This window comes from Microtus oregoni, unplaced genomic scaffold (genome assembly GCF_018167655.1).
Source record: "Microtus oregoni isolate MIOR12 unplaced genomic scaffold, Mior012 000112F_ref0000385, whole genome shotgun sequence".
Taxonomy (NCBI): domain Eukaryota; kingdom Metazoa; phylum Chordata; class Mammalia; order Rodentia; family Cricetidae; genus Microtus; species Microtus oregoni.
In genome coordinates this window covers 1-24,499 of record NW_024544738.1, presented here as the reverse complement: position 1 = coordinate 24,499, position 24,499 = coordinate 1, and the positions used below count along the sequence as shown (strand labels likewise).

At 62.6% G+C, this 24,499-nt stretch overlaps 1 protein-coding gene and 1 pseudogene across 1 annotated transcript; both read left to right on the top strand.

Moving 5' to 3' along the window:
* The first annotated feature begins 27 nt into the window (after positions 1 to 27).
* LOC121443723 (neuroligin 4-like) lies at positions 28 to 4,096 on the top strand. The gene is made up of 3 exons (XM_041645521.1): positions 28 to 43; positions 958 to 2,086; positions 2,785 to 4,096. Exons 1-3 carry the CDS (start codon positions 28 to 30, stop codon positions 3,488 to 3,490), a joined length of 1,851 nt encoding a protein of 616 aa, XP_041501455.1. The 3' UTR covers positions 3,491 to 4,096.
* Positions 3,490 to 14,547, top strand: LOC121443722 (annotated as a pseudogene).
* The last annotated feature ends 9,952 nt before the right edge of the window (positions 14,548 to 24,499 follow it).

The following is a 24,499-nucleotide window of genomic DNA, read 5'->3' as shown; positions in this document are numbered from 1 at the left end:
AAAAAAAAACCGAACCCAAGCCCGGCGATGACGTCACTTCCGGGTCCGTGACGGGGGGGGGGGGGGGGGGGGGGTCAGAAGGGGTCACGGGTGGGAGGTCAGGGGTCACGGCGGCCATCTTGGTTCAGGGCGGCCCGCGTAGTGGGTGACCCATGACTTCATCGCCATGACCTCCCGGGGAGCCGGGGGTCGAAGGTCAGGTCTGGGTGTGGGGGGGGCGGTGACCTGTCAATCAGAGGTCAGGAGGGCGATGGGGTCAGCTGTCAATCACCTGGGAGGACTCGGCCCAGCACCCGGGGGGACTGAGCACAGCACCCAGGAGGACTCAGCACAGCACCCAGGAGGACTCAGCGCAGCACCTAACACCTGGAAGGACTCAGCCCACCACCTGGGGACTCAGCACAGCACCCGGGAGGACTCAGCACAGCACCCGGGAGGACTCAGCACAGCACCTAACACCCGGAAGGACTCAACCCAGCACCTGGGGACTCAGCACAGCACCCAGGAGGACTGAACACGCCACTAAGTACCCAGGAGGACTCAGCACAGCACCTGGAGACTCAGCCAAGCACCCGGGAGGACTCAGCCCCCAGCACCCGGGGAGAACTCAGCACAGCACCCAGGAGGACTGAACACACCACTACGTACCCGGTGAGGACTCAGCTCAGCACCCGGGAGGACTCAGCGCAGCACCCAGGTGGACTGAACACACCACTCAGTACCCAGGAGAATTCAGCACAGAACTCAGGAGGACTCAGCACAGCACCCGGGAGGACTCAGCACAGCACCCAGGAGGACTGAACACGCCACTCAGTACCCAGGAAGGCTCAGCACAGCACCCGGGAGGACTCTGCACAGCACCCAGCCCCCGGATGACCCAGCCCCCAGCACCCCCACTTCCTCTCTGACCCCCGAGCGCTGACTCACCCCCCGCCCCCCCCCCCCCCCCCCCCGCAGGCCTCTTCCAGAAGACGATCATCCAGACCGGAACGGCCCTGTCGATCTGGGCAGTGAACTACCAGCCAGCCAAGTCCACGCGGGCGCTGGCGGAGCAGCTGGGCTACGGCCCTGGGTCGTCGCCGGGGTCACCGGGGTCATCGCCGGGGTCGTCACCGGGGTCACCCTCGCCGGGGTCGTGGGACACGTCGGCGCTGGTGCAGTGCCTGCGGGGCGCGGGCTGGCGGGAGGTGTCGCGGCCCCGGGTGCGAGTGGCGGCGGCGGGGGCGTACCACGTGGCGTTCGGGCCGGTGTTGGACGGGGACGTGATCCCTGATGACCCGCAGATCCTCATGGAGCAGGGCGAGTTCCACAACTACGACGTCATGCTGGGCGTCAACCAGGGCGAGGGGCTGCGCTTCGTGGACGGCCTCGTTTGGGGCGGGGGCGCGGGTGCGAATCACGACGGTGAAGACACGGCAGACACGTATGACGACGACGGCGCAGGTGCAAGTCACGACGTCGACACGGGAAACGCGTACGACGGCGCGGAACGCACGAGTGCGAGTCGCGGCGAGGATGGGGACGCACGTGCGAATCACGACGGCGAAAACACGGAACACACGTATGACGACGAAGGCGAGGACCCGCGCGGCGGCGTGGGGGCCGCCGCGTTCGACCACGCCATCGCCACGTTCGTCGACCGGCTATACGGCGGCGGGGACGGCGGGAACGGCGACGGGCGCGCGGCGCTGCGGGAGACGGTGAAGTTCATGTACACGGACTGGGCGTCGCGGGAGCGCGGGGCAGCGTGGCGGCGGCAGACGCTGGTGGCGCTGTTCACGGACCACCAGTGGGTGGCGCCCGCCGTGGCCACCGCGGACCTGCACGCACGCTATGGCTCGCCCACGTACTTCTACGCCTTCTGCCACCGCTGCGGGGGTGGGGCCGGGGGCGGGGCCGGGGGTGCAGGGGGCGGGGCCGAGGCCGCGCAGGGCGACAAGGTCCCCTACGTGTTCGGCGTCCCCATGGCGACCTCGGACGACGCCGACGCCGCCGCCAACGACCTCTTCGCATGCAACTTCTCCCACGAGGACGTCATGCTCAGCGCCGTCGTCATGACCTACTGGACCAACTTCGCCAAGATGGGGTGAGCGCGGGGTCGCGGGGGGTCGCGGTGGGGTCAGGGTCAGGGCGACAAGAGAGTGGGGTCATTGCGGGGTCAACAGGGGGTCAGGGTGGGGTCGTCACGGGGTCAACATGGGTTCAACACGGGGTTAGGTTGACCATTCGGTGGGGTCATGGTGGGGTCGACACAGGGTTAGGGCAACGTGATTGTGGAGTCATCGGGGTCAGCACGGGGTCGCGGTGGGGTCGTCGCGGGGTCAACACGGGGTCGCGGTGGGGTCATGGCGGGGTCACGGCAGGCTCGGGTGCTTGCGGCATCCCGTGACGTCACGCCTTGAAATTTGTGTGACCCTGATGACCCCGCAGTGACCCCCCCCCCCCCCCCCGTGCGACCCCACCCCGACCCCTGAGCGACCCTCGTACGACCCCCGGGGGGACAAGCATGGCCCCACACGTCCCACACGTGACATCACACGCAACACGCACAACACCACACGCAACACGGCCGGCTTCATGCACGACATCACGCGTGACATCACACCGAACACGCATGACATCACACGTCCCACTGATGACATCACGCGCGACATCACACACAACACGGATGACATCACGCACGACATCACACGCAACACGGACGACATCACGCACGACATCACACGCGTGACGTCCCACGTTTCACGCGTGTCCTCCTCCCCCCCCCCCCCCGCCCCCCCGCAGGGACCCCAACCGCCCGGTGCCACAGGACACCACGTTCCTCCACACGCGCCCGAACCGGTTCGAGGCGGTGGCCTGGTCCAAGTACGACCCGCGGGAGCAGCTGTACCTGCACATCGGGCTGCGGCCCCGGGTTCGAGACCACTACCGCGCCGCCAAGGTCGCCTTCTGGCCCGAGCTCGTGACCCACCTGCACGGCCTGCGCGACCTCCTGCAGTACGTCAGCACCACCCCGCGGGCGCCCGGCGGGGACGGTGGCGGGGACACGGCCCACGCCAAAAACACGCGTGACCACGGCGCGGACGCCGCCGACAAGGACGCCCGCCGCGCGCACGGCAAGCCCTGGGCCGCCACGCGGAGGCCCGCGGTCACGGCGGCGAGGGGCGAGCACGGGCTGCGCCCACGCGGGACCCGCGCCCAAGGACACGCCAACCACGCGGAGGACGCCACTGTGCTGATCGAGACGAAGCGCGACTACGCCACGGAGCTGAGCGTGACGATCGCGGTCGGCGCCTCGCTGCTGCTGCTCAACGTCCTGGCCTTCGCCGCGCTCTACTACAAGAAGGACCGGCGGCGCCATGAGACGCACCGGCGGCTGCACGCGGGACACGGGCGCCACGGCCACGGGGTCGGCGGGTTCCCGACGGCGGCGAAAAAAAACGCTGCCGCCGCCACCACCGCCGCCGACTCGGCCCGGCCAGCGCCATGATGGCGGCGTGGGCGGAAACGGCGTGGACGCGGCCACGGACGCCACCGCCGCCGCCATCACGGGGGGGGGGATCTGCGCAGCCTGCCCGCCCGACTACGCGCTCACGCTGCGGCGCTCGCCCGACGACGTCGCGCTCCTGGCGCCCAGCACCATCGCCACGGCCACGGCGGGTGGGATCGGCCTCCGGGATGCTGGCGTTCAACGCCTTCGTGGGCGGCGTGGGCGGCGGCGGCGGTGGGGGGCAGAGCGGGTCGAACCTGCCGCACGGACACTCGACCACGCGGGTATAGCGGGCGGGTGGCGGGTTCCGGTTACGTCCACGCGGACTCATGCGGAGGAGACTCTCGATTTCCCCCCCACCCGCGGTTTAATCTCGTTTTTTGGGGGAGGGGCGCGGGTCTCCCCGTTTGCCGATTTTTTTCGGTCCCGCGTGTGGCGCCCACCGGGAGGGTGTGGACTTTTATCTTGACACGGACACGCGGACTCTGCTGGGGAAAAAAAAATCGATAAAAAATATAGACATGAAAAACTCGTGGGACACGGGAAGCACAGACACGGACGCCGCCGTGGCCGCAGGACTGAATTCGCGGGAACTTCGTGAACACGGGGGGCGGCCGGGGGGGGGGGGGAAACACGATCACAACCGTCATACGTGTGTCATACGTGTGCGACCCGGGAGGGTTTGCACAGAGCGGTGGGGGGGAGGGGGAACACGATGCCAATAAACGGTTTTTCTCGAACTCGAGTCCGTGGGGCGGGGCCTGGGGCTGCGTGGGACACGCGTGGGGTGGGCGGGGCTGAGTGTGGAGTGACACCGGCGTGGAGTGGGTGGGCGGGGTCGAAGTCTAGGAACGACATCACCCTGGTGGGCGGGGCTTCTAGTGGTGACTGACACCGATCTCACGCGTGACCTTACTCGCACCACACGTGACCTTTCTCGCACACACCCGTGACCTTTCTCGCGCACACGCCTGTGACCTTTCTCGCGCACAAGCCCGTGACCTTTCTCGCACCACGCGTGACCTTTCTCGCACATACCCGTGACCTTTCTCGCGCACACGCCTGTGACCTTTCTCGCGCACACGCCCGTGACCTTTCTCACACACGCCCATGACCTTTCTCGTACCCACGCCCGTGACCTTTCTCACGCACACGCCCGTAACCTTTCTCGCACCCACGCGTGACCTTTCTCGCGCCACGCCCGTGACCTTTCTCGTACGCGCATGCCCGTGACCTTTTTTGCACACGCCCGTGACCTTTCTCGTGCACACGCGTGACCTTTCTCGCACACACGCGTGACTTTTCTCACACACGCCCGTGACCATTCTCACACCACGCGTGACCTTTCTCGCAAACACGTGTGACCTTTCTCGCACACAGGCGTGTGACCTTTTTCTCACCCCCCGTGACCTTTCTCGCGCACACGACCGTGACCTTTCTCGCACCACGCCCGTGACCTTTCTCACACCACGCCCGTGACCTTTCTCGCACCCACGCGTGACCTTTCTCGCACACGCCCGTGACCTTTCTCGCACCCACGCGTGACCTTTCTCGCACCCACGCGTGACCTTTCTCGCACACGCCGTGACCTTTCTCGCACACGCCGTGACCTTTCTCGCACACGCCCGTGACCTTTCTCGCACACACGTGTGACCTTTCTTACACACGCCCGTGACCTTTCTCACACCACGCGTGACCTTTCTCGCACACACGTGTGACCTTTCTCACACACGCCCGTGACCTTTCTCACACCACGTGTGACCTTTCTCGCACCCGTGCCCGTCACCTTACTCGCGCACGCCCGTGACCTTTCTCGCACCACCCATGACCTTTCTCGCGCACGCCCGTGACCTTTCTCGCACCCACGCCCGTGTGATGTCAGCACTCGGGACACAGAAACACACGGAGAAGACTCAGCACAGCACCCGGGAGGACTCAGCGCAGCACCCGGGAGGACTCAGCGCAACACTCAGCACCCATGAGACTGGAGCGATGACTGACACCGGATCGGACCAGTGCAAACCCGTCTAGAAGCATCTCAAACCGGATCAAACGAGATCAGACCGGCTTAGCCTGGTTCAAAAGCGGATCAAACTGGTTTGAACCGGTTCAAACCGGTTCAGTATGGTTCAAAGTGGTTTAGATCCGTAAAAAGTGATTTAGACCAGCTCAAAACCGGATCAAACTGGTTCAAACCGGATCAGAACAGGATCAAACCGGTTCAAACTGGATCCATACCAGTTTAGAACAGTTCAAAGTGGCTTTTGACAGATTCAAAACCAGATGGAACTGGTTCAGACCGGATCAAACTGGTTTAGACTGGTGCAGACCGAATCAAACCAACTTCGCCCGGTTCAAAGCGGAATCAAACTGGATCAGACCGGACCGAACTGGTTCAGTGTGGATCAAACATTCAGACTGGTTCAAACTGGTTCAGACCGGTTCAAAACAGAATCAAACTGGATCAGACCGGATCGAACTGGTTCAGTGTGGATCAAACTAGTTTAGATCAGTACAAACCGGTTCAGACCGGTTCCAAACCGGATCACACCAGATCAGACCAGATGCAAACCTGTTCTGACCGTGTCAAGCCGGGTAAACTCAATCAGACCGGAACAAACCGGTTCAAACCGGATCCAACCATACCAAACGTGTCCTAAAAGGAACAAAAAAACGGGGTCACGTGGGGTCACGCGGGGTCACACTGAGCACCCAGCACCCCGAGCACTGAGCACTGAGCACCCTGAGTACTAAGCACCCAGCACCCCGAGAAATAAGCACCCAGCACCCCGAGCACTGAGCACCCAGCACCCCGAGCACTGAGCACCCCGAGCACTGAGCACCCAGCACCCTGAGTACTGAGAACCCAGCACCCCGAGCACTGAGCACCCAGCACCCCGAACACTGGGAACCCAGCACCCTGAGTACTGAGCACCCAGCACCCCTGAGCACTAAGCACCCAGCACCCTGAGCACTGAGCACCGAGCTCCCTGAGTACTGAGAACCCAGCACCCTAAGCACTGAGCACCCTGAGCACTGAGCACTGAGCACCCAGCACCCCGAACACTGAGCACCCCGAGCACTGAGCACCCAGCACCCTGAGCACTGAGCACCCAGCACCCTGAGTACTGAGCACCCAGCACCCCTGAGCACTAAGCACCAAGCACCCCGAGCACTGAGACTCCTAGCACCCTGAGCACTGAGCACCCAGCACCCTGAGTACTGAGCACCCAGCACCCTGAGCACTGAGCACCCCGAGCACTGAGCACCCAGCACCCTGAGCACTGAGCACCCAGCACCCCGAGCACTGCGCACCCAGCACCCTGAGCACTGAGCACCCAGCACCCTGAGCACTGAGCACCCAGCAACCCGAGCACTGAGCACCCAGCAACCTGAGTACTGAGCACAAAGCACCCTGACCACTGAGCACCGAGCACCCCGAATACTGAGCACCCTGAGGCCTGAGTACTGAGCACCCAGCACCCTGAGCACTGAGCACCCAGCACCCTGAGCACTGAGCACCCAGCACCCTGAGTACTGAGCACCCAGCACCCTGAGTACTGAGCACTGAGCACCCCGAGCACTGAGCACCCAGCACCCTGAGCACTGAGCACCCAGCACCCTGAGCACTGCGCACCCAACACCCTGAGCACACAGCACCCTGAGCACTGAGCACCCAGCACCCCGAGCACTGAGCACCCCGAGCACTGAGCACCCATAACCCTGAGTACTGAGCACCGAGCACCCCGAGTACTGAGCACCCTGAGCCCTGAGTACTGAGCACCCAGCACCCTGAGCACTGAGCACCCAGCACCCCGAGCACTGAGCACCCAGCACCCCGAGCACTGAGCACCCAGCACCCTGAGCACTGAGCACCCAGCACCCCGAGCACTGAGCAACCAGCACCCCGAGCACTGAGCACCCCGAGCACTGAGCACCCAGCACCCTGAGCACTGAGCACTCAGCACCCTGAGTACTGAGCACCCAGCACCACTGAGCGCTAAGCACCCAGCACCCCGAGCACTGAGCACCCAGCACCCTGAGCACTGAGCACCTGAGAACTGAGCACCCAGCACCGTGAGTACTGAGCACTGAGCACCCCGAGCACTGAGAACCAGGCACCCTCAGCACTGAGCACCCAGCACACTGAGCACTGAGCACCCAGCACCCTGAGCACTGAGCACACAGCACCCTGAGTACTGAGCACTGAGCACCCCGAGCACTGAGCACCCAGCACCCTGAGCACTGAACACCCAGCACCCTGAGCACTGAGCACCCAGCACGCTGAGTACTGAGCACACAGCACCCTGAGCACTGAGCACCCAGCACCCTGAGCACTGAGCACCCAGCACCCTGAGCACTGAGCACTCAGCACCCTGAGCGCTGAGCACCCCGAGCACTGAGCACCCAGCAACCTGAGCACTGAGTACCCTGAGTACTGAGCACCCAGCACCCTGAGCACTGAGCACCCAGCACCCCGAGTACTGAGCACCCAGCACCCTGAGAACTGAGCAGCCAGCACCCTGAGTACTGAGCACCCAGCACCCTGAGAACTGAGCAAAAAGCACCCTGAGTACTGAGCACCCAGCACCCCGAGAACTGAGCACCCAGCATCCCGAGCACTGAGCACCCCGAGCACTGAGCAACCAGCACCCTGAGCACTGAGCACCCAGCACCCCGAGTACTGAGCAACCAGCACCCTGAGCACTGAGCACCCAGCACCCTGAGTACTGAGCACCCAGCACCCTGAGTACTGAGCACTGAGCACCCCGAGCACTGAGCACCCAGCACCCTGAGCACTGAGCACCCAGCACCCCAAGCACTGCGCACCCAGCACCCTGAGTACTGAGCACCCAGCACCCTGAGCACTGAGCACCCAGCACCCCGAGCACTGAGCACCCCGAGCACTGAGCACAAAGCACCCTGAGTACTGAGCACCGAGCACCCCGAGTACTGAGCACCCTGAGCCCTGAGTACTGAGCACCCAGCACCCTGAGCACTGAGCACCCAGCACCCTGAGCACTGAGCACCCAGCACCCTGAGCACTGAGCACCCAGCACCCCAAGCACTGAGCACACAGCACCCCGAGCACTTAGCAAGCAGCAACCTGAGTACTGAGCACAAAGCACCCTGAGCACTGAGCACCGAGCACCCCGAGTACTGAGCACCCTGCGCCCTGAGTACTGAGCACCCAGCACCCTGAGCACTGAGCACCCAGCACCCTGAGCACTGAGCACCCAGCACCCTGAGTACTGAGCACCCAGCACCCTGAGTACTGAACACTGAGCACCCCGAGCACTGAGCACCCAGCACCCTGAGCACTGAGCACCCAGCACCCTGAGCACTGCGCACCCAGCACCCTGAGCACTGAGCACCCAGCACCCTGAGCACTGAGCTCCCAGCACCCTGAGCACTGAGCAACCAGCACCCCGAGCACTGAGCACCCGAGCACTGAGCACCCAACACCCTGAGTACTGAGCACTGAGCACCCCGAGTACTGAGCACCCTGAGCCCTGAGTACTGAGCACCCAGCACCCTGAGCAGTGAGCACCCAGCACCCTGAGCACTGAGCACCCAGCACCCTGAGTACTGAGCACCCAGCACCCTGAGTACTGAGCACTGAGCACCCCGAGCACTGAGCACCCAGAACCCTGAGCACTGAGCACCCAGCACCCTGAGCACTGCGCACCCAGCACCCTGAGCACCGAGCACCCAGCACCCTGAGCACTGAGCACCCAGCACCCCGAGCACTGAGCACCCCGAGGACTGAGCACCCAGCACCCTGAGCACTGAGCACCCATCACCCTGAGTACTGAGCACCCAGCACCCCTGAGCACTAAGCACCCAGCACCCCGAGCACTGAGCACCCAGCACCCTGAGCACTGAGCACCCAGCGCCCTGAGGACTGAGCACCCAGCACCCTGAGTACTGAGCACTGAGCACCCCGAGCACTGAGCACCCAGCACCCTGAGCACTGAGCACCCAGCAGCATGAGCACTGCGCACCCAGCACCCTGAGCACTGAGCTCCCAGCACCCTGAGCACTGAGCAACCAGCACCCCGAGCACTGAGCACCCGAGCACTGAGCACCCAACACCCTGAGTACTGAGCACTGAGCACCCCGAGTACTGAGCACCCTGAGCCCTGAGTACTGAGCACCCAGCACCCTGAGCACTGAGCACCCAGCACCCCGAGCACTGAGCACCCAGCAACCTGAGTACTGAGCACAAAGCACCCTGAGCACTGAGCACCGAGCACCCTGAGTACTGAGCACCCTGAGCCCTGAGTACTGAGCACCCAGCACCCTGAGCACTGAGCATCCAGCACCCTGAGCACTGAGCACCCAGCACCCTGAGTACTGAGCACTCAGCACCCTGAGTACTGAGCACTGAGCACCCCGAGCACTGAGCACCCAGCACCTTGAGCACTGAGCACCCAGCACCCCGAGCACTGAGCTCCCAGCACCCTGAGCACTGAGCAAAAAGCACCCTGAGCACTGAGCACCCCGAGCACTGAGCACCCAGCACCCTGAGCACTGAGCACCCAGCACCCCGAGTACCGAGCACCCAGCACCCTGAGCACTGAGCAGCCAGCACCCTGAGTACTGAGCACCCAGCACCCTGAGCACTGAGCAACCAGCACCCTGATCACTGAGCACCCAGCACCGCGAGCACTGAGCACCCAGCACCCCGAGCACTGAGCACCCAGCACCCTGAACACTGAGCACCCAGCACCCCGAGTACCGAGCACCCAGCACCCTGAGCACTGAGCAGCCAGCACTCAGAGTACTGAGCAGCCAGCGCCCCGAGCACTGAGCAACCAGCACCCCGATCACTGAGCACCCATCACCCCGAGCACTGAGCATCCAGCACCCCGAGCACTGAGCACCCAGCAACCTGAGCACTGAGTACCCAGCACCCTGAGTACTGAGCACCCAGGACACTGAGCACTGAGCACCCAGCACAATGAGTACTAAACACCCAGCACCCTGAGTACTGAGCACCCAGCACCCCGAGCAATGAGCACCCAGCACCCCGAGCACTGAGCACCCAGCACCCTGAGCACTGAGCACCCAGCACCCGGAGTACTGAGCACCCAGCACCCCGAGCACTGAGCACCCAGCACCCCGAGCACTGAGCACCGAGGACCCTGAGCACTGAGCACCCAGCACCCCGAGCACTGAGCAACCAGCACCCCGAGCACTGAGCACCCATCACCCAGAGCACTGAGCTCCCAGCACCCTGAGCACTGAGCATAAAGCACCCTGAGCACTGAGCACCCCGAGCACTGAGCACCCAGCAACCTGAGCACTGAGCACCCTGAGTACTGAGCACCCAGTACCCTGAGCACTGAGCACCCAGCACCCCGAGTACTGAGAACCCAGCACCCTGAGCACTGAGCACCGAGCAACCTGAGTACTGAGCACCCAGCACCCCGAGCACTGAGCACCCAGCACCCCGAGCACTGAGCACCCCGAGCACTGAGCAACCAGCACCCTGAGCACTGAGCACCCAGCACCCTGAGTACTGAGCACCCAGCACCCCTGAGCACTAAGCACCCAGCACCCCGAGCACTGAGCAGCCAGCACCCTGAGCACTGAGCACCCAGCAACCTGAGTACTGAGCACCCAGCACCCTGAGTACTGAGCACAGAGCACACCAAGCACTGAGCACCCAGCACCCTGAGCACTGAGCACCCAGCACCCCGAGCACTGCGCACCCAGCACCCTGAGCACTGAGCACCCAGCACCCTGAGCAGTGAGCACCCAGCACCCCGAGCACTGAGCACCCCGAGCACTGAGCACCCAGCACCCTGAGTACTGAGCACCGAGCACCCCGAGTACTGGGCACCCTGAGCCCTGAGTACTGAGCACCCAGCACCCTGAGCACTGAGAACCCAGCACCCTGAGCACTGAGAACCCAGCACCCTGAGCACTGAGCACCCAGCACCGCAAGCACTGAGCACCCAGCACCCCGAGCACTGAGCACCCAGCAACCTGAGTACTGAGCACAAAGCACCATGAGCACTGAGCACCGAGCACCCCGAGTACTGAGCACCCTGAGCCCTGAGTACTGAGCACCCAGCACCCTGAGCACTGAGCACCCAGCACCCTGAGCACTGAGCACCCAGCACCCTGAGCACTGAGCACCCAGCACCCCAAGCACTGAGCACACAGCACCCCGAGCACTTAGCACCCAGCAACCTGAGTACTGAGCACAAAGCACCCTGAGCACTGAGCACCGAGCACCCCGAGTACTGAGCACCCTGCGCCCTGAGTACTGAGCACCCAGCACCCTGAGCACTGAGCACCCAGCACCCTGAGCACTGAGCACCCAGCACCCTGAGTACTGAGCACCCAGCACCCTGAGTACTGAGCACTGAGCACCCCGAGAAGTGAGCACCCAGTACCCTGAGCACTGAGCACCCAGCACCCTGAGCACTGCGCACCCAGCACCCTGAGCACCGAGCACCCAGCACCCTGAGCACTGAGCACCCAGCACCCCGAGCACTGAGCACCCCGAGGACTGAGCACCCAGCACCCTGAGCACTGAGCACCCATCACCCTGAGTACTGAGCACCCAGCACCCCTGAGCACTAAGCACCCAGCACCCCGAGCACTGAGCACCCAGCACCCTGAGCACTGAGAACCCAGCACCCTGAGCACTGAGAACCCAGCACCCTGAGCACTGAGCACCCAGCACCCTGAGTACTGAGCACTGAGCACCCCGAGCACTGAGCACCCAGCAACCTGAGTACTGAGCACAAAGCACCATGAGCACTGAGCACCGAGCACCCCGAGTACTGAGCACCCTGAGCCCTGAGTACTGAGCACCCAGCACCCTGAGCACTGAGCACCCAGCACCCTGAGCACTGAGCACCCAGCACCCTGAGCACTGAGCACCCAGCACCCCAAGCACTGAGCACACAGCACCCCGAGCACTTAGCACCCAGCAACCTGAGTACTGAGCACAAAGCACCCTGAGCACTGAGCACCGAGCACCCCGAGTACTGAGCACCCTGCGCCCTGAGTACTGAGCACCCAGCACCCTGAGCACTGAGCACCCAGCACCCTGAGCACTGAGCACCCAGCACCCTGAGTACTGAGCACCCAGCACCCTGAGTACTGAGCACTGAGCACCCCGAGAAGTGAGCACCCAGCACCCTGAGCACTGAGCACCCAGCACCCTGAGCACTGCGCACCCAGCACCCTGAGCACCGAGCACCCAGCACCCTGAGCACTGAGCACCCAGCACCCCGAGCACTGAGCACCCCGAGGACTGAGCACCCAGCACCCTGAGCACTGAGCACCCATCACCCTGAGTACTGAGCACCCAGCACCCCTGAGCACTAAGCACCCAGCACCCCGAGCACTGAGCACCCAGCACCCTGAGCACTGAGCACCCAGCGCCCTGAGGACTGAGCACCCAGCACCCTGAGTACTGAGCACTGAGCACCCCGAGCACTGAGCACCCAGCACCCTGAGCAATGAGCACCCAGCAGCACGAGCACTGCGCACCCAGCACCCTGAGCACTGAGCTCCCAGCACCCTGAGCACTGAGCAACCAGCACCCCGAGCACTGAGCACCCGAGCGCTGAGCACCCAACACCCTGAGTACTGAGCACCGAGCACCCCGAGTACTGAGCACCCTGAGCCCTGAGTACTGAGCACCCAGCACCCTGAGCACTGAGCACACAGCACCCCGAGCACTGAGCACCCAGCAACCTGAGTACTGAGCACAAAGCACCCTGAGCACTGAGCACCGAGCACCCTGAGTACTGAGCACCCAGCACCCTGAGCACTGAGCATCCAGCACCCTGAGCACTGAGCACCCAGCACCCTGAGTACTGAGCACTCAGCACCCTGAGTACTGAGCACTGAGCACCCGGAGCACTGAGCACCCAGCACCTTGAGCACTGAGTACCCAGCACGCCGAGCACTGAGCTCCCAGCACCCTGAGCACTGAGCAAAAAGCACCCTGAGCACTGAGCACCCCGAGCACTGAGCACCCAGCAACCTGAGCACTGAGCACCCAGCACCCCGAGAACCGAGCACCCAGCACCCTGAGCACTGAGCAGCCAGCACCCTGAGTACTGAGCACCCAGCACCCTGAGCACTGAGCAACCAGCACCCTGATCACTGAGCACCCAGCACCCCGAGCACTGAGCACCCAGCACCCCGAGCACTTAGCACCCAGCACCCTGAACACTGAGCACCCAGCACCCCGAGTACCGAGCACCCAGCACCCTGAGCACTGAGCAGCCAGCACCCAGAGTACTGAGCAGCCAGCAACCCGAGCACTGAGCAACCAGCACCCCGATCACTGAGCACCCAGCACCCCGAGCACTGAGCATCCAGCACCCCGAGCACTGAGCACCCAGCAACCTGAGCACTGAGTACCCAGCACCCTGAGTACTGAGCACCCAGGACACTGAGCACTGAGCACCCAGCACCATGAGTACTAAACACCCAGCACCCTGAGTACTGAGCACCCAGCACCCCGAGCACTGAGCACCCAGCACCCCGAGCACTGAGCACCCAGCACCCTGAGCACTGAGCACCCAGCACCCCGAGTACTGAGCACCCAGCACCCCGAGCACTGAGCACCGAGGACCCTGAGCACTGAGCACCCAGCACCCCGAGCACTGAGCAACCAGCACCCCGAGCACTGAGCACCCATCACCCAGAGCACTGAGCTCCCAGCACCCTGAGCACTGAGCATAAAGCACCCTGAGCACTGAGCACCCCGAGCACTGAGCACCCAGCAACCTGAGCACTGAGCACCCTGAGTACTGAGCACCCAGCACCCTGAGCACTGAGCACCCAGCACCCCGAGTACTGAGAACCCAGCACCCTGAGCACTGAGCACCGAGCACCCTGTGTACTGAGCACCCAGCACCCCGAGCACTGAGCACCCAGCACCCCGAGCACTGAGCACCCCGAGCACTGAGCAACCAGCACCATGAGCACTGAGCACCCAGCACCCTGAGTACTGAGCACCCAGCACCCCTGAGCACTAAGCACCCAGCACCCCGAGCACTGAGCAGCCAGCACCCTGAGCACTGAGCACCCAGCAACCTGAGTACTGAGCACCCAGCACCCTGAGTACTGAGCACTGAGCACCCCGAGCACTGAGCACCCAGCACCCTGAGCACTGAGCACCCAGCACCCCGAGCACTGCGCACCCAGCACCCTGAGCACTGAGCACCCAGCACCCTGAGCACTGAGCACCCAGCACCCCGAGCACTGAGCACCCCGAGCACTGAGCACCCAGCACCCTGAGTACTGAGCACCGAGCACCCCGAGTACTGGGCACCCTGAGCCCTGAGTACTGAGCACCCAGCACCCTGAGCACTGAGAACCCAGCACCCTGAGCACTGAGAACCCAGCACCCTGAGCACTGAGCACCAAGCACCGCAAGCACTGAGCACCCAGCACCCCGAGCACTGAGCACCCAGCAACCTGAGTACTGAGCACAAAGCACCATGAGCACTGAGCACCGAGCACCCCGAGTACTGAGCACCCTGAGCCCTGAGTACTGAGCACCCAGCACCCTGAGCACTGAGCACCCAGCACCCTGAGCACTGAGCACCCAGCACCCTGAGCACTGAGCACCCAGCACCCCAAGCACTGAGCACACAGCACCCCGAGCACTTAGCACCCAGCAACCTGAGTACTGAGCACAAAGCACCCTGAGCACTGAGCACCGAGCACCCCGAGTACTGAGCACCCTGCGCCCTGAGTACTGAGCACCCAGCACCCTGAGCACTGAGCACCCAGCACCCTGAGCACTGAGCACCCAGCACCCTGAGTACTGAGCACCCAGCACCCTGAGTACTGAGCACTGAGCACCCCGAGAAGTGAGCACCCAGCACCCTGAGCACTGAGCACCCAGCACCCTGAGCACTGCGCACCCAGCACCCTGAGCACCGAGCACCCAGCACCCTGAGCACTGAGCACCCAGCACCCCGAGCACTGAGCACCCCGAGGACTGAGCACCCAGCACCCTGAGCACTGAGCACCCATCACCCTGAGTACTGAGCACCCAGCACCCCTGAGCACTAAGCACCCAGCACCCCGAGCACTGAGCACCCAGCACCCTGAGCACTGAGCACCCAGCGCCCTGAGGACTGAGCACCCAGCACCCTGAGTACTGAGCACTGAGCACCCCGAGCACTGAGCACCCAGCACCCTGAGCACTGAGCACCCAGCAGCACGAGCACTGCGCACCCAGCACCCTGAGCACTGAGCTCCCAGCACCCTGAGCACTGAGCAACCAGCACCCCGAGCACTGAGCACCCGAGCACTGAGCACCCAACACCCTGAGTACTGAGCACTGAGCACCCCGAGTACTGAGCACCCTGAGCCCTGAGTACTGAGCACCCAGCACCCTGAGCACTGAGCACCCAGCACCCCGAGCACTGAGCACCCAGCAACCTGAGTACTGAGCACAAAGCACCCTGAGCACTGAGCACCGAGCACCCTGAGTACTGAGCACCCTGAGCCCTGAGTACTGAGCACCCAGCACCCTGAGCACTGAGCATCCAGCACCCTGAGCACTGAGCACCCAGCACCCTGAGTACTGAGCACTCAGCACCCTGAGTACTGAGCACTGAGCACCCCGAGCACTGAGCACCCAGCACCTTGAGCACTGAGAACCCAGCACCCCGAGCACTGAGCTCCCAGCACCCTGAGCACTGAGCAAAAAGCAACCTGAGCACTGAGCACCCCGAACACTGAGCACCCAGCAACCTGAGCACTGAGCACCCTGAGTACTGAGCACCCAGCACCCTGAGCACTGAGCACCCAGCACCCCGAGTCCCGAGCACCCAGCACCCTGAGCACTGAGCAGCCAGCACCCTGAGTACTGAGCACCCAGCACCCTGAGCACTGAGCAACCAGCACCCTGATCACTGAGCACCCAGCACCCCGAGCACTGAGCACCCAGCACCCCGAGCACTGAGCACCCAGCACCCTGAACACTGAGCACCCAGCACCCCGAGTACCGAGCACCCAGCACCCTGAGCACTGAGCAGCCAGCACCCAGAGTACTGAGCAGCCAGCACCCCGAGCACTGAGCAACCAGCACCCCGATCACTGAGCACCCAGCACCCCGAGCACTGAGCATCCAGCACCCCGAGCACTGAGCACCCAGCAACCTGAGCACTGAGTACCCAGCACCCTGAGTACTGAGCACCCAGGACACTGAGCACTGAGCACCCAGCACCATGAGTACTAAACACCCAGCACCCTGAGTACTGAGCACCCAGCACCCCGAGCACTGAGCACCCAGCACCCCGAGCACTGAGCACCCAGCACCCTGAGCACTGAGCACCCAGCACCCCGAGTACTGAGCATCCAGCACCCCGAGCACTGAGCAAAAAGCACCCTGAGCACTGAGCACCCCGAGCACTGAGCACCCAGCAACCTGAGCACTGAGCACCCTGAGTACTGAGCACACAGCACCCTGAGCACTGAGCACCCAGCACCCCGAGTACTGAGAACCCAGCACCCTGAGCACTGAGCACCGAGCACCCTGAGTACTGAGCACCCAGCACCCCGAGCACTGAGCACCCAGCACCCCGAGCACTGAGCACCCCGAGCACTGAGCAACCAGCACCCTGAGCACTGAGCACCCAGCACCCTGAGTACTGAGCACCCGAGCACTGAGCACCCAACACCCTGAGTACTGAGCACTGAGCACCCCGAGTACTGAGCACCCTGAGCCCTGAGTACTGAGCACCCAGCACCCTGAGCACTGAGCACCCAGCACCCCGAGCACTGAGCACCCAGCAACCTGAGTACTGAGCACAAAGCACCCTGAGCACTGAGCACCGAGCACCCTGAGTACTGAGCACCCTGAGCCCTGAGTACTGAGCACCCAGCACCCTGAGCACTGAGCATCCAGCACCCTGAGCACTGAGCACCCAGCACCCTGAGTACTGAGCACTCAGCACCCTGAGTACTGAGCACTGAGCACCCCGAGCACTGAGCACCCAGCACCTTGAGCACTGAGAACCCAGCACCCCGAGCACTGAGCTCCCAGCACCCTGAGCACTGAGCAAAAAGCAACCTGAGCACTGAGCACCCCGAACACTGAGCACCCAGCAACCTGAGCACTGAGCACCCTGAGTACTGAGCACCCAGCACCCTGAGCACTGAGCACCCAGCACCCCGAGTCCCGAGCACCCAGCACCCTGAGCACTGAGCAGCCAGCACCCTGAGTACTGAGCACCCAGCACCCTGAGCACTGAGCAACCAGCACCCTGATCACTGAGCACCCAGCACCCCGAGCACTGAGCACCCAGCACCCCGAGCACTGAGCACCCAGCACCCTGAACACTGAGCACCCAGCACCCCGAGTACCGAGCACCCAGCACCCTGAGCACTGAGCAGCCAGCACCCAGAGTACTGAGCAGCCAGCACCCCGAGCACTGAGCAACCAGCACCCCGATCACTGAGCACCCAGCACCCCGAGCACTGAGCATCCAGCACCCCGAGCACTGAGCACCCAGCAACCTGAGCACTGAGTACCCAGCACCCTGAGTACTGAGCACCCAGGACACTGAGCACTGAGCACCCAGCACCATGAGTACTAAACACCCAGCACCCTGAGTACTGAGCACCCAGCACCCCGAGCACTGAGCACCCAGCACCCCGAGCACTGAGCACCCAGCACCCTGAGCACTGAGCACCCAGCACCCCGAGTACTGAGCATCCAGCACCCCGAGCACTGAGCAAAAAGCACCCTGAGCACTGAGCACCCCGAGCACTGAGCACCCAGCAACCTGAGCACTGAGCACCCTGAGTACTGAGCACACAGCACCCTGAGCACTGAGCACCCAGCACCCCGAGTACTGAGAACCCAGCACCCTGAGCACTGAGCACCGAGCACCCTGAGTACTGAGCACCCAGCACCCCGAGCACTGAGCACCCAGCACCCCGAGCACTGAGCACCCCGAGCACTGAGCAACCAGCACCCTGAGCACTGAGCACCCAGCACCCTGAGTACTGAGCACCCAGCACCTCTGAGCACTAAGCACCCAGCACCCCGAGCACTGAGCAGCCAGCACCCTGAGCACTGAGCACCCAGCATCCTGAGTACTGAGCACCCAGCACCCTGAGTACTGAGCACTGAGCACCCCGAGCACTGAGCACCCAGCACCCTGAGCACTGAGCACCCAGCACCCCGAGCACTGCGCACCCAGCACCCTGAGCACTGAGCACCCAGCACCCTGAGCACTGAGCACCCAGCACCCCGAGCACTGAGCACCCCGAGCACTGAGCACCCAGCACCCTGAGTACTGAGCACCGAGCACCCCGAGTACTGGGCACCCTGAGCCCTGAGTACTGAGCACCCAGCACCCTGAGCACTGAGAACCCAGCACCCTGAGCACTGAGAACCCAGCACCCTGAGCACTGAGCACCCAGCACCGCAAGCACTGAGCACCCAGCACCCCGAGCACTGAGCACCCAGCAACCTGAGTACTGAGCACAAAGCACCATGAGCACTGAGCACCGAGCACCCCGAGTACTGAGCACCCTGAGCCCTGAGTACTGAGCACCCAGCACCCTGAGCACTGAGCACCCAGCACCCTGAGCACTGAGCACCCAGCACCCTGAGTACTTAGCACCCAGCACCCCGAGTACTGAGCACTGTGCACCCCGAGCACTGAGCACCCAGCACCCTGAGCACTGAGCACCCAGCACCCTGAGCACTGCGCACCTAGCACCCTGAGCACTGAGCACCCAGCACCCCGAGCACTGAGCACCCCGAGCACTGAGCACCCATAACCCTGAGTACTGAGCACCGAGCACCCCGAGTACTGAGCACCCAGCACCCTGAGCACTGAGCACCCAGCACCCTGAGCACTGAGCACCCAGCACCTTGAGAACTGAGCACCCAGCACCCCGAGCACTGAGCACCCAGCACCCCGAGCACTGAGCACCCAGCACCCTGAGCACTGAGCACCCCGAGCACTGAGCACCCAGCACCCTGAGCACTGAGCACCCAGCACCCTGAGTACTGAGCACCCAGCACCCCTGAGCACTAAGCACCCAGCACCCCGAGCACTGAGCACCTGGCACCCTGAGCACTGAGCACCCAGCACCCTGAGTACTGAGCACCCAGCGCCCTGAGTACTGAGCACTGAGCACCCCGAGCACTGAGCACCCAGCACCCTGAGCACTGGGCACCCAGCACCCCGAGCACTGCGCACCCAGCACCCTGAGCACTGAGCTCCCAGCACCCTGAGCACTGACCACCCTGTACCCCGAGCACTGAGCACCCAGCACCCCAAGCACTGAGCACCCAGCACCCCAAGCACTGAGCACCCAGCAACCTAAGTACTGAGCACAAAGCACCCTGAGCACTGAGCACCGAGCACCCTGAGTACTGAGCACCCTGAGCCCTGAGTACTGAGCACCCAGCACCCTGAGCACTGAGCATCCAGCACCCTGAGCACTGAGCACCCAGCACCCTGAGTATTGAGCACCCAGCACCCTGAGTACTGAGCACCCAGCACCCTGAGTACTGAGCACTGAGCACCCCGAGCCCTGAGCACCGAGCACCCTGAGCACTGAGCACCCAGCACCCTGAGCACTGCACACCCAGCACCCTGAGCACTGAGCACCCAGCACCCTGAGCACTGAGCACACAGCACCCCGAGCACTGAGCACCCAGCACCCCGAGCGCCAAGCAGCCTGAGAACCGAGCACCCAGCACCCTGAGCACTGAGCCCCCAGCATCCCGAGCACTGAGCACCCAGCACCCTGAGCACTGAGCACCCAGCACCCCGAGTACTGAGCACTGAGCACCCCGAGCACTGAGCACCCAGCACCCCGAGCACTGAGCACCCAGCACCCCGAGCACTGAGCACCCCGAGCACTGAGCACCCAGCACCCCGAGCACTGAGCACCCAGCTTCCCGAGCACTGAGCACCCAGCACCCCGAGCACTGAGCACCCAGCACCCCGAGCACTGAGCACCCAGCACCCCGAGCACTGAGCACCCAGCACCCTGAGTACTGAGCACACAGCACCCTGAGCACTGAGCACCCAACACCCTGAGTACTGAGCACCCAGCACCCTGAGAACTGAGCACCCCGAGCACCCTGAGTACTGAACACCCAGCACCCCGAGCACTGAGCACTGAGCACCCTGAGCACTGAGCACCGAGCACCCTGAGTACTGAGCACCCAGCACCCCGAGCACTGAGCACCCAGCACCCCGAGCACTGAGCACCCAGCACCCTGAGCACTGAGCACCCAGCACCCTGAGTACTGAGCACCCAGCACCCTGAGTACTGAGCACCCAGCACCCCGAAGACCAAGCACCGAGCACTGAGCACTGAGCCCTGAGCAGCAAGTACTGAGGGTGCTGGTCTGTGGGTGGGGCCCGAGTCAGGGGGCGGACGTCTGTGGAGGGGGACTCAGCTCCCAGCACCCAGGGGGAGAACTCAGCACCCAGGGAGGACTCAGCGCCCAGTACCCAGGGAGGACTGAGCCCAGCATGCGTTGAGGACTCAGCCCAGCACCCAGGGAAAACCAGGCCCCCAGCACCCAGAAGGACTCAGCCCAGCACCCAGGGAGGACTCAGCCCCCAGCACCCAGGGAGTACTCAGCTCTCAGCACCCGGGGGGACTCAGCCCAGCACCCGGGGGAACTCAGCTCCCAGCACCCAGGGAGGACTCAGCACAGCACCTGGGGAGGACTCAGCCCCCAGCACCCAGGGGTTTCAACGCCTCATGATTTTTTATTTTTCATTTTTATTTCTCGGTGACGCAGGGACTCGCACCCGGGGCCCCGCGCGGACGCCATCTTTGGTGAGGGCGCCGCCGCCATCTTGGTCGTGGGCGCCGCCATCTTGGTCTCCGTCCCCTGGCACCCGGGTCAGCGCCGCCCGGGGCCGCCAGGTCGCAGCCGCTCAGCCACAGGGAGGGGTCGCGACCTCGGCAGCGCCGGGCCCAGGAGGCCCTGGGGGGCGGGAAGCGGTGTCAGGCCACGCCCCCAAAGCCACAGGCCCCGCCCCCAGAACCCAGGCCCCGCCCCCAGAACCCATGCCACGCCCCCAGAACCCAGGCCCCGCCCCCAGAACCCAGGTCACGCCCTCAGAACCCAGGCCACGCCCCCTGAACCCAGGCCCCACCCCAGAACCCAGGCCACGCCCTCAGAACCCAGGCCACGACCCCTGAACCCAGGCCACGCCCCCCAAACCCAGGCCACGCCCCCAAAACCCAGGCCCCGCCCCCAGACCCCAGGCCCAGCCCCAAAACCCAGGCCACGCCCTCAGAACCCCAGGCCACGCCCTCAGAACACAGGCCACGCCCTCAGAACCCAGGCCCCGCACCCAGGTCCCAGGCCCCGCACCCAGAACCCAGGGCACGCCCTCAGAACCCAGGCCACGCCCCCAGAAGCCAGGCCACGCCCCCAGAAGCCAGGCCACGCCCCCGACGCCCAGGTTCCGCCCCCAAACGGCCAGACCACGCCCCTCACCTGGCTCCGCCCACCAACACCCTGACTTTGCCTCTAAATCTAAGCCCCGCCCCCAAAACCAAGGCCTCGCCCCCAACACCCGGGCTCCGCCCCCCAAAGTCCAGGCCCCGCCCCCAACACCCAGACCACACCCCGACCAACAGACCCCGCCCCCAAATCTAGGCCACTCCCCCAGAACCAGACTCCACCCATAAAAACCCAGACTCTGCCCCTAAATCCAGGCCCCTATGACTTCCACAGGCCCCGCCCCCGCGACCCCCCCACCAGGCCCCGCCCCCGTGACCCCACCAGGCCCCGCCCCCTTCGCAACCCCACTCACCAGGCCCCGACCCTGCGACCCCCAGGCCCCGCCCCCGTGACCTCTAGGCCCCGCCCCCGTGACCCCACCAGGCCCCGCCCCGTGACCCCCAGGCCCCGCCCCCCCCGCGACCCACAGCCCCCGCCACCCCGGGACCCCCAGGCCCCGCCCCCCGCGACCCCCAGGCCACGCCCCCTCGCGACCCCCAGGCCACGCCCCCCCGCGACCCCCAGGCCCCGGCCCCTGCGACCCCCAGGCCCCGCCCCCGAGACCCCACTCACCAGGCGTCCATGCCCCGGTGCAGGGTCACGACCTTCTTGATGCAGGCGATGTCATCGAGGAGGTGGGGGTTGAGGAGGTCTGGGGGGGCGGGGCGGGGGGCGGGACCTCGGGTGTCAGTGGGTGGGGCCTGGGGAGGTCACGGGGCGGGGCCTCGGTGGTCAGGGGGCGGGGCGTTCCGTCATTCGTTAGTTCGTTCATTCGTTCGTTAATTCATTCATTCATTCGTTCGTTCATTCGTTCATTCGTTCATTCATTCGTTCGTTCGTTCGTTCATTCGTTCATTCGTTCGTTCGTTCATTCATTCATTTGTTCATTCATTCATTCGTTCGTTCGTTCGTTCATTCATTCATTCGTTCATTCGTTCGTTCATTCGTTCGTTCATTCATTCGTTCATTCGTTCATTCGTTCGTTCATTCTTTCATTCATTCGTTCGTTCAATCGTTTGTTCGTTCGTTCATTCGTTCATTAATTCGTTCATTCTTTCATTAATTCACTCGTTCGTTCGTTCGTTTATTCGTTCGTTCATTCATTCGTTCATTCGTTCGTTCATTCGTTCGTTCGCTCATTCATTCATTCATTCGTTCGTTCGTTCATCCATTCGTTCATTCATTCGTTCATTCATTCATTCGTTCGTTCGTTCGTTCATTCATTCGTTCATTCCTTCATTCATTCATTCGTTTGTTCATTCGTTCATTCATTCATTCGTTCATTCATTCGTTCATTCGTTCGTTCATTCGTTCATTCATTCATTTGTTCATTCGTTCGTTCGTTCATTCATTCGTTCATTCGTTCATTCATTCGTTCCTTCATTCGTTCATTCGTTCCTTCGTTCGTTCATTCGTTCATTCGTTCATTCATTCGTTCATTCGTTCCTTCGTTCGTTCATTCGTTCATTCATTCGTTCATTCGTTCATTCATTCGTTCATTCATTCATTTGTTCATTCGTTCGTTCGTTCATTCATTCGTTCATTCGTTCATTCATTCGTTCCTTCATTCGTTCATTCGTTCCTTCATTCGTTCATTCGTTCATTCGTTCCTTCATTCGTTCATTCGTTCATTCATTCGTTCATTCATTCGTTCATTCATTCATTCGTTCGTTCATTCGTTCATTCATTCGTTCGTTCATTCGTTCATTAATTCACTCATTCATTCGTTCGTTCGTTCGTTCATTCGTTCATTCGTTCGTTCATTCGTTCATTCATTCGTTCATTCGTTCATTCGTTCGTTCGCTCATTCATTCATTCATTTGTTCATTCATTCATTCATTCGTTCATCCATTCGTTCATTCATTCGTTCATTCATTCATTCATTCGTTCATTCGTTCGTTCATTCATTCATTCATTCGTTCATTCATTCATTCGTTCGTTCGTTCGTTCATTCATTCGTTCATTCCTTCATTCATTCATTCGTTCGTTCATTCGTTCATTCATTCATTCGTTCATTCATTCGTTCATTCATTCGTTCATTCGTTCATTCATTCTTTCATTCATTCATTTGTTCATTCGTTCGTTCGTTCATTCATTCGTTCATTCATTCATTCGTTCATTTGTTCGTTCGTTCATTCATTCGTTCATTCATTCATTCATTCGATCGTTCATTCATTCATTCGTTCATTCATTCATTCATTCGTTCGTTCGTTCATTCGTTCATTCATTCGTTCGTTCATTCGTTCATTCATTCATTCGTTCGTTCATTCGTTCGTTCATTCCTTTATTCTTTCGTTCGTTCATTCGTTCGTTCGTTCGTTCATTCGTTCGTTCGTTCATTCGTTCGTTCGTTCATTCATTCATTCTTCGTTCATTCGTTCGTTCGCTCATTCATTCATTCATTCGTTCATTCGTTCATTCATTCGTTCGTTCGTTCATTCATTCATTCTTTCATTCATTCATTCATTCGTTCATTCGTTCGTTCGTTCATTCATTCATTCGTTCATTCGTTC

What these genes read in the sequence shown, in the direction of transcription:
- LOC121443723 (XM_041645521.1), top strand. An exon ending in ACCAACTTCGCCAAGATGGG is followed by an intron (nt 2,087 to 2,784) that starts GTGAGCGCGGGG and finishes GCCCCCCCGCAG; the next exon opens with GGACCCCAACCGCCCGGTGC.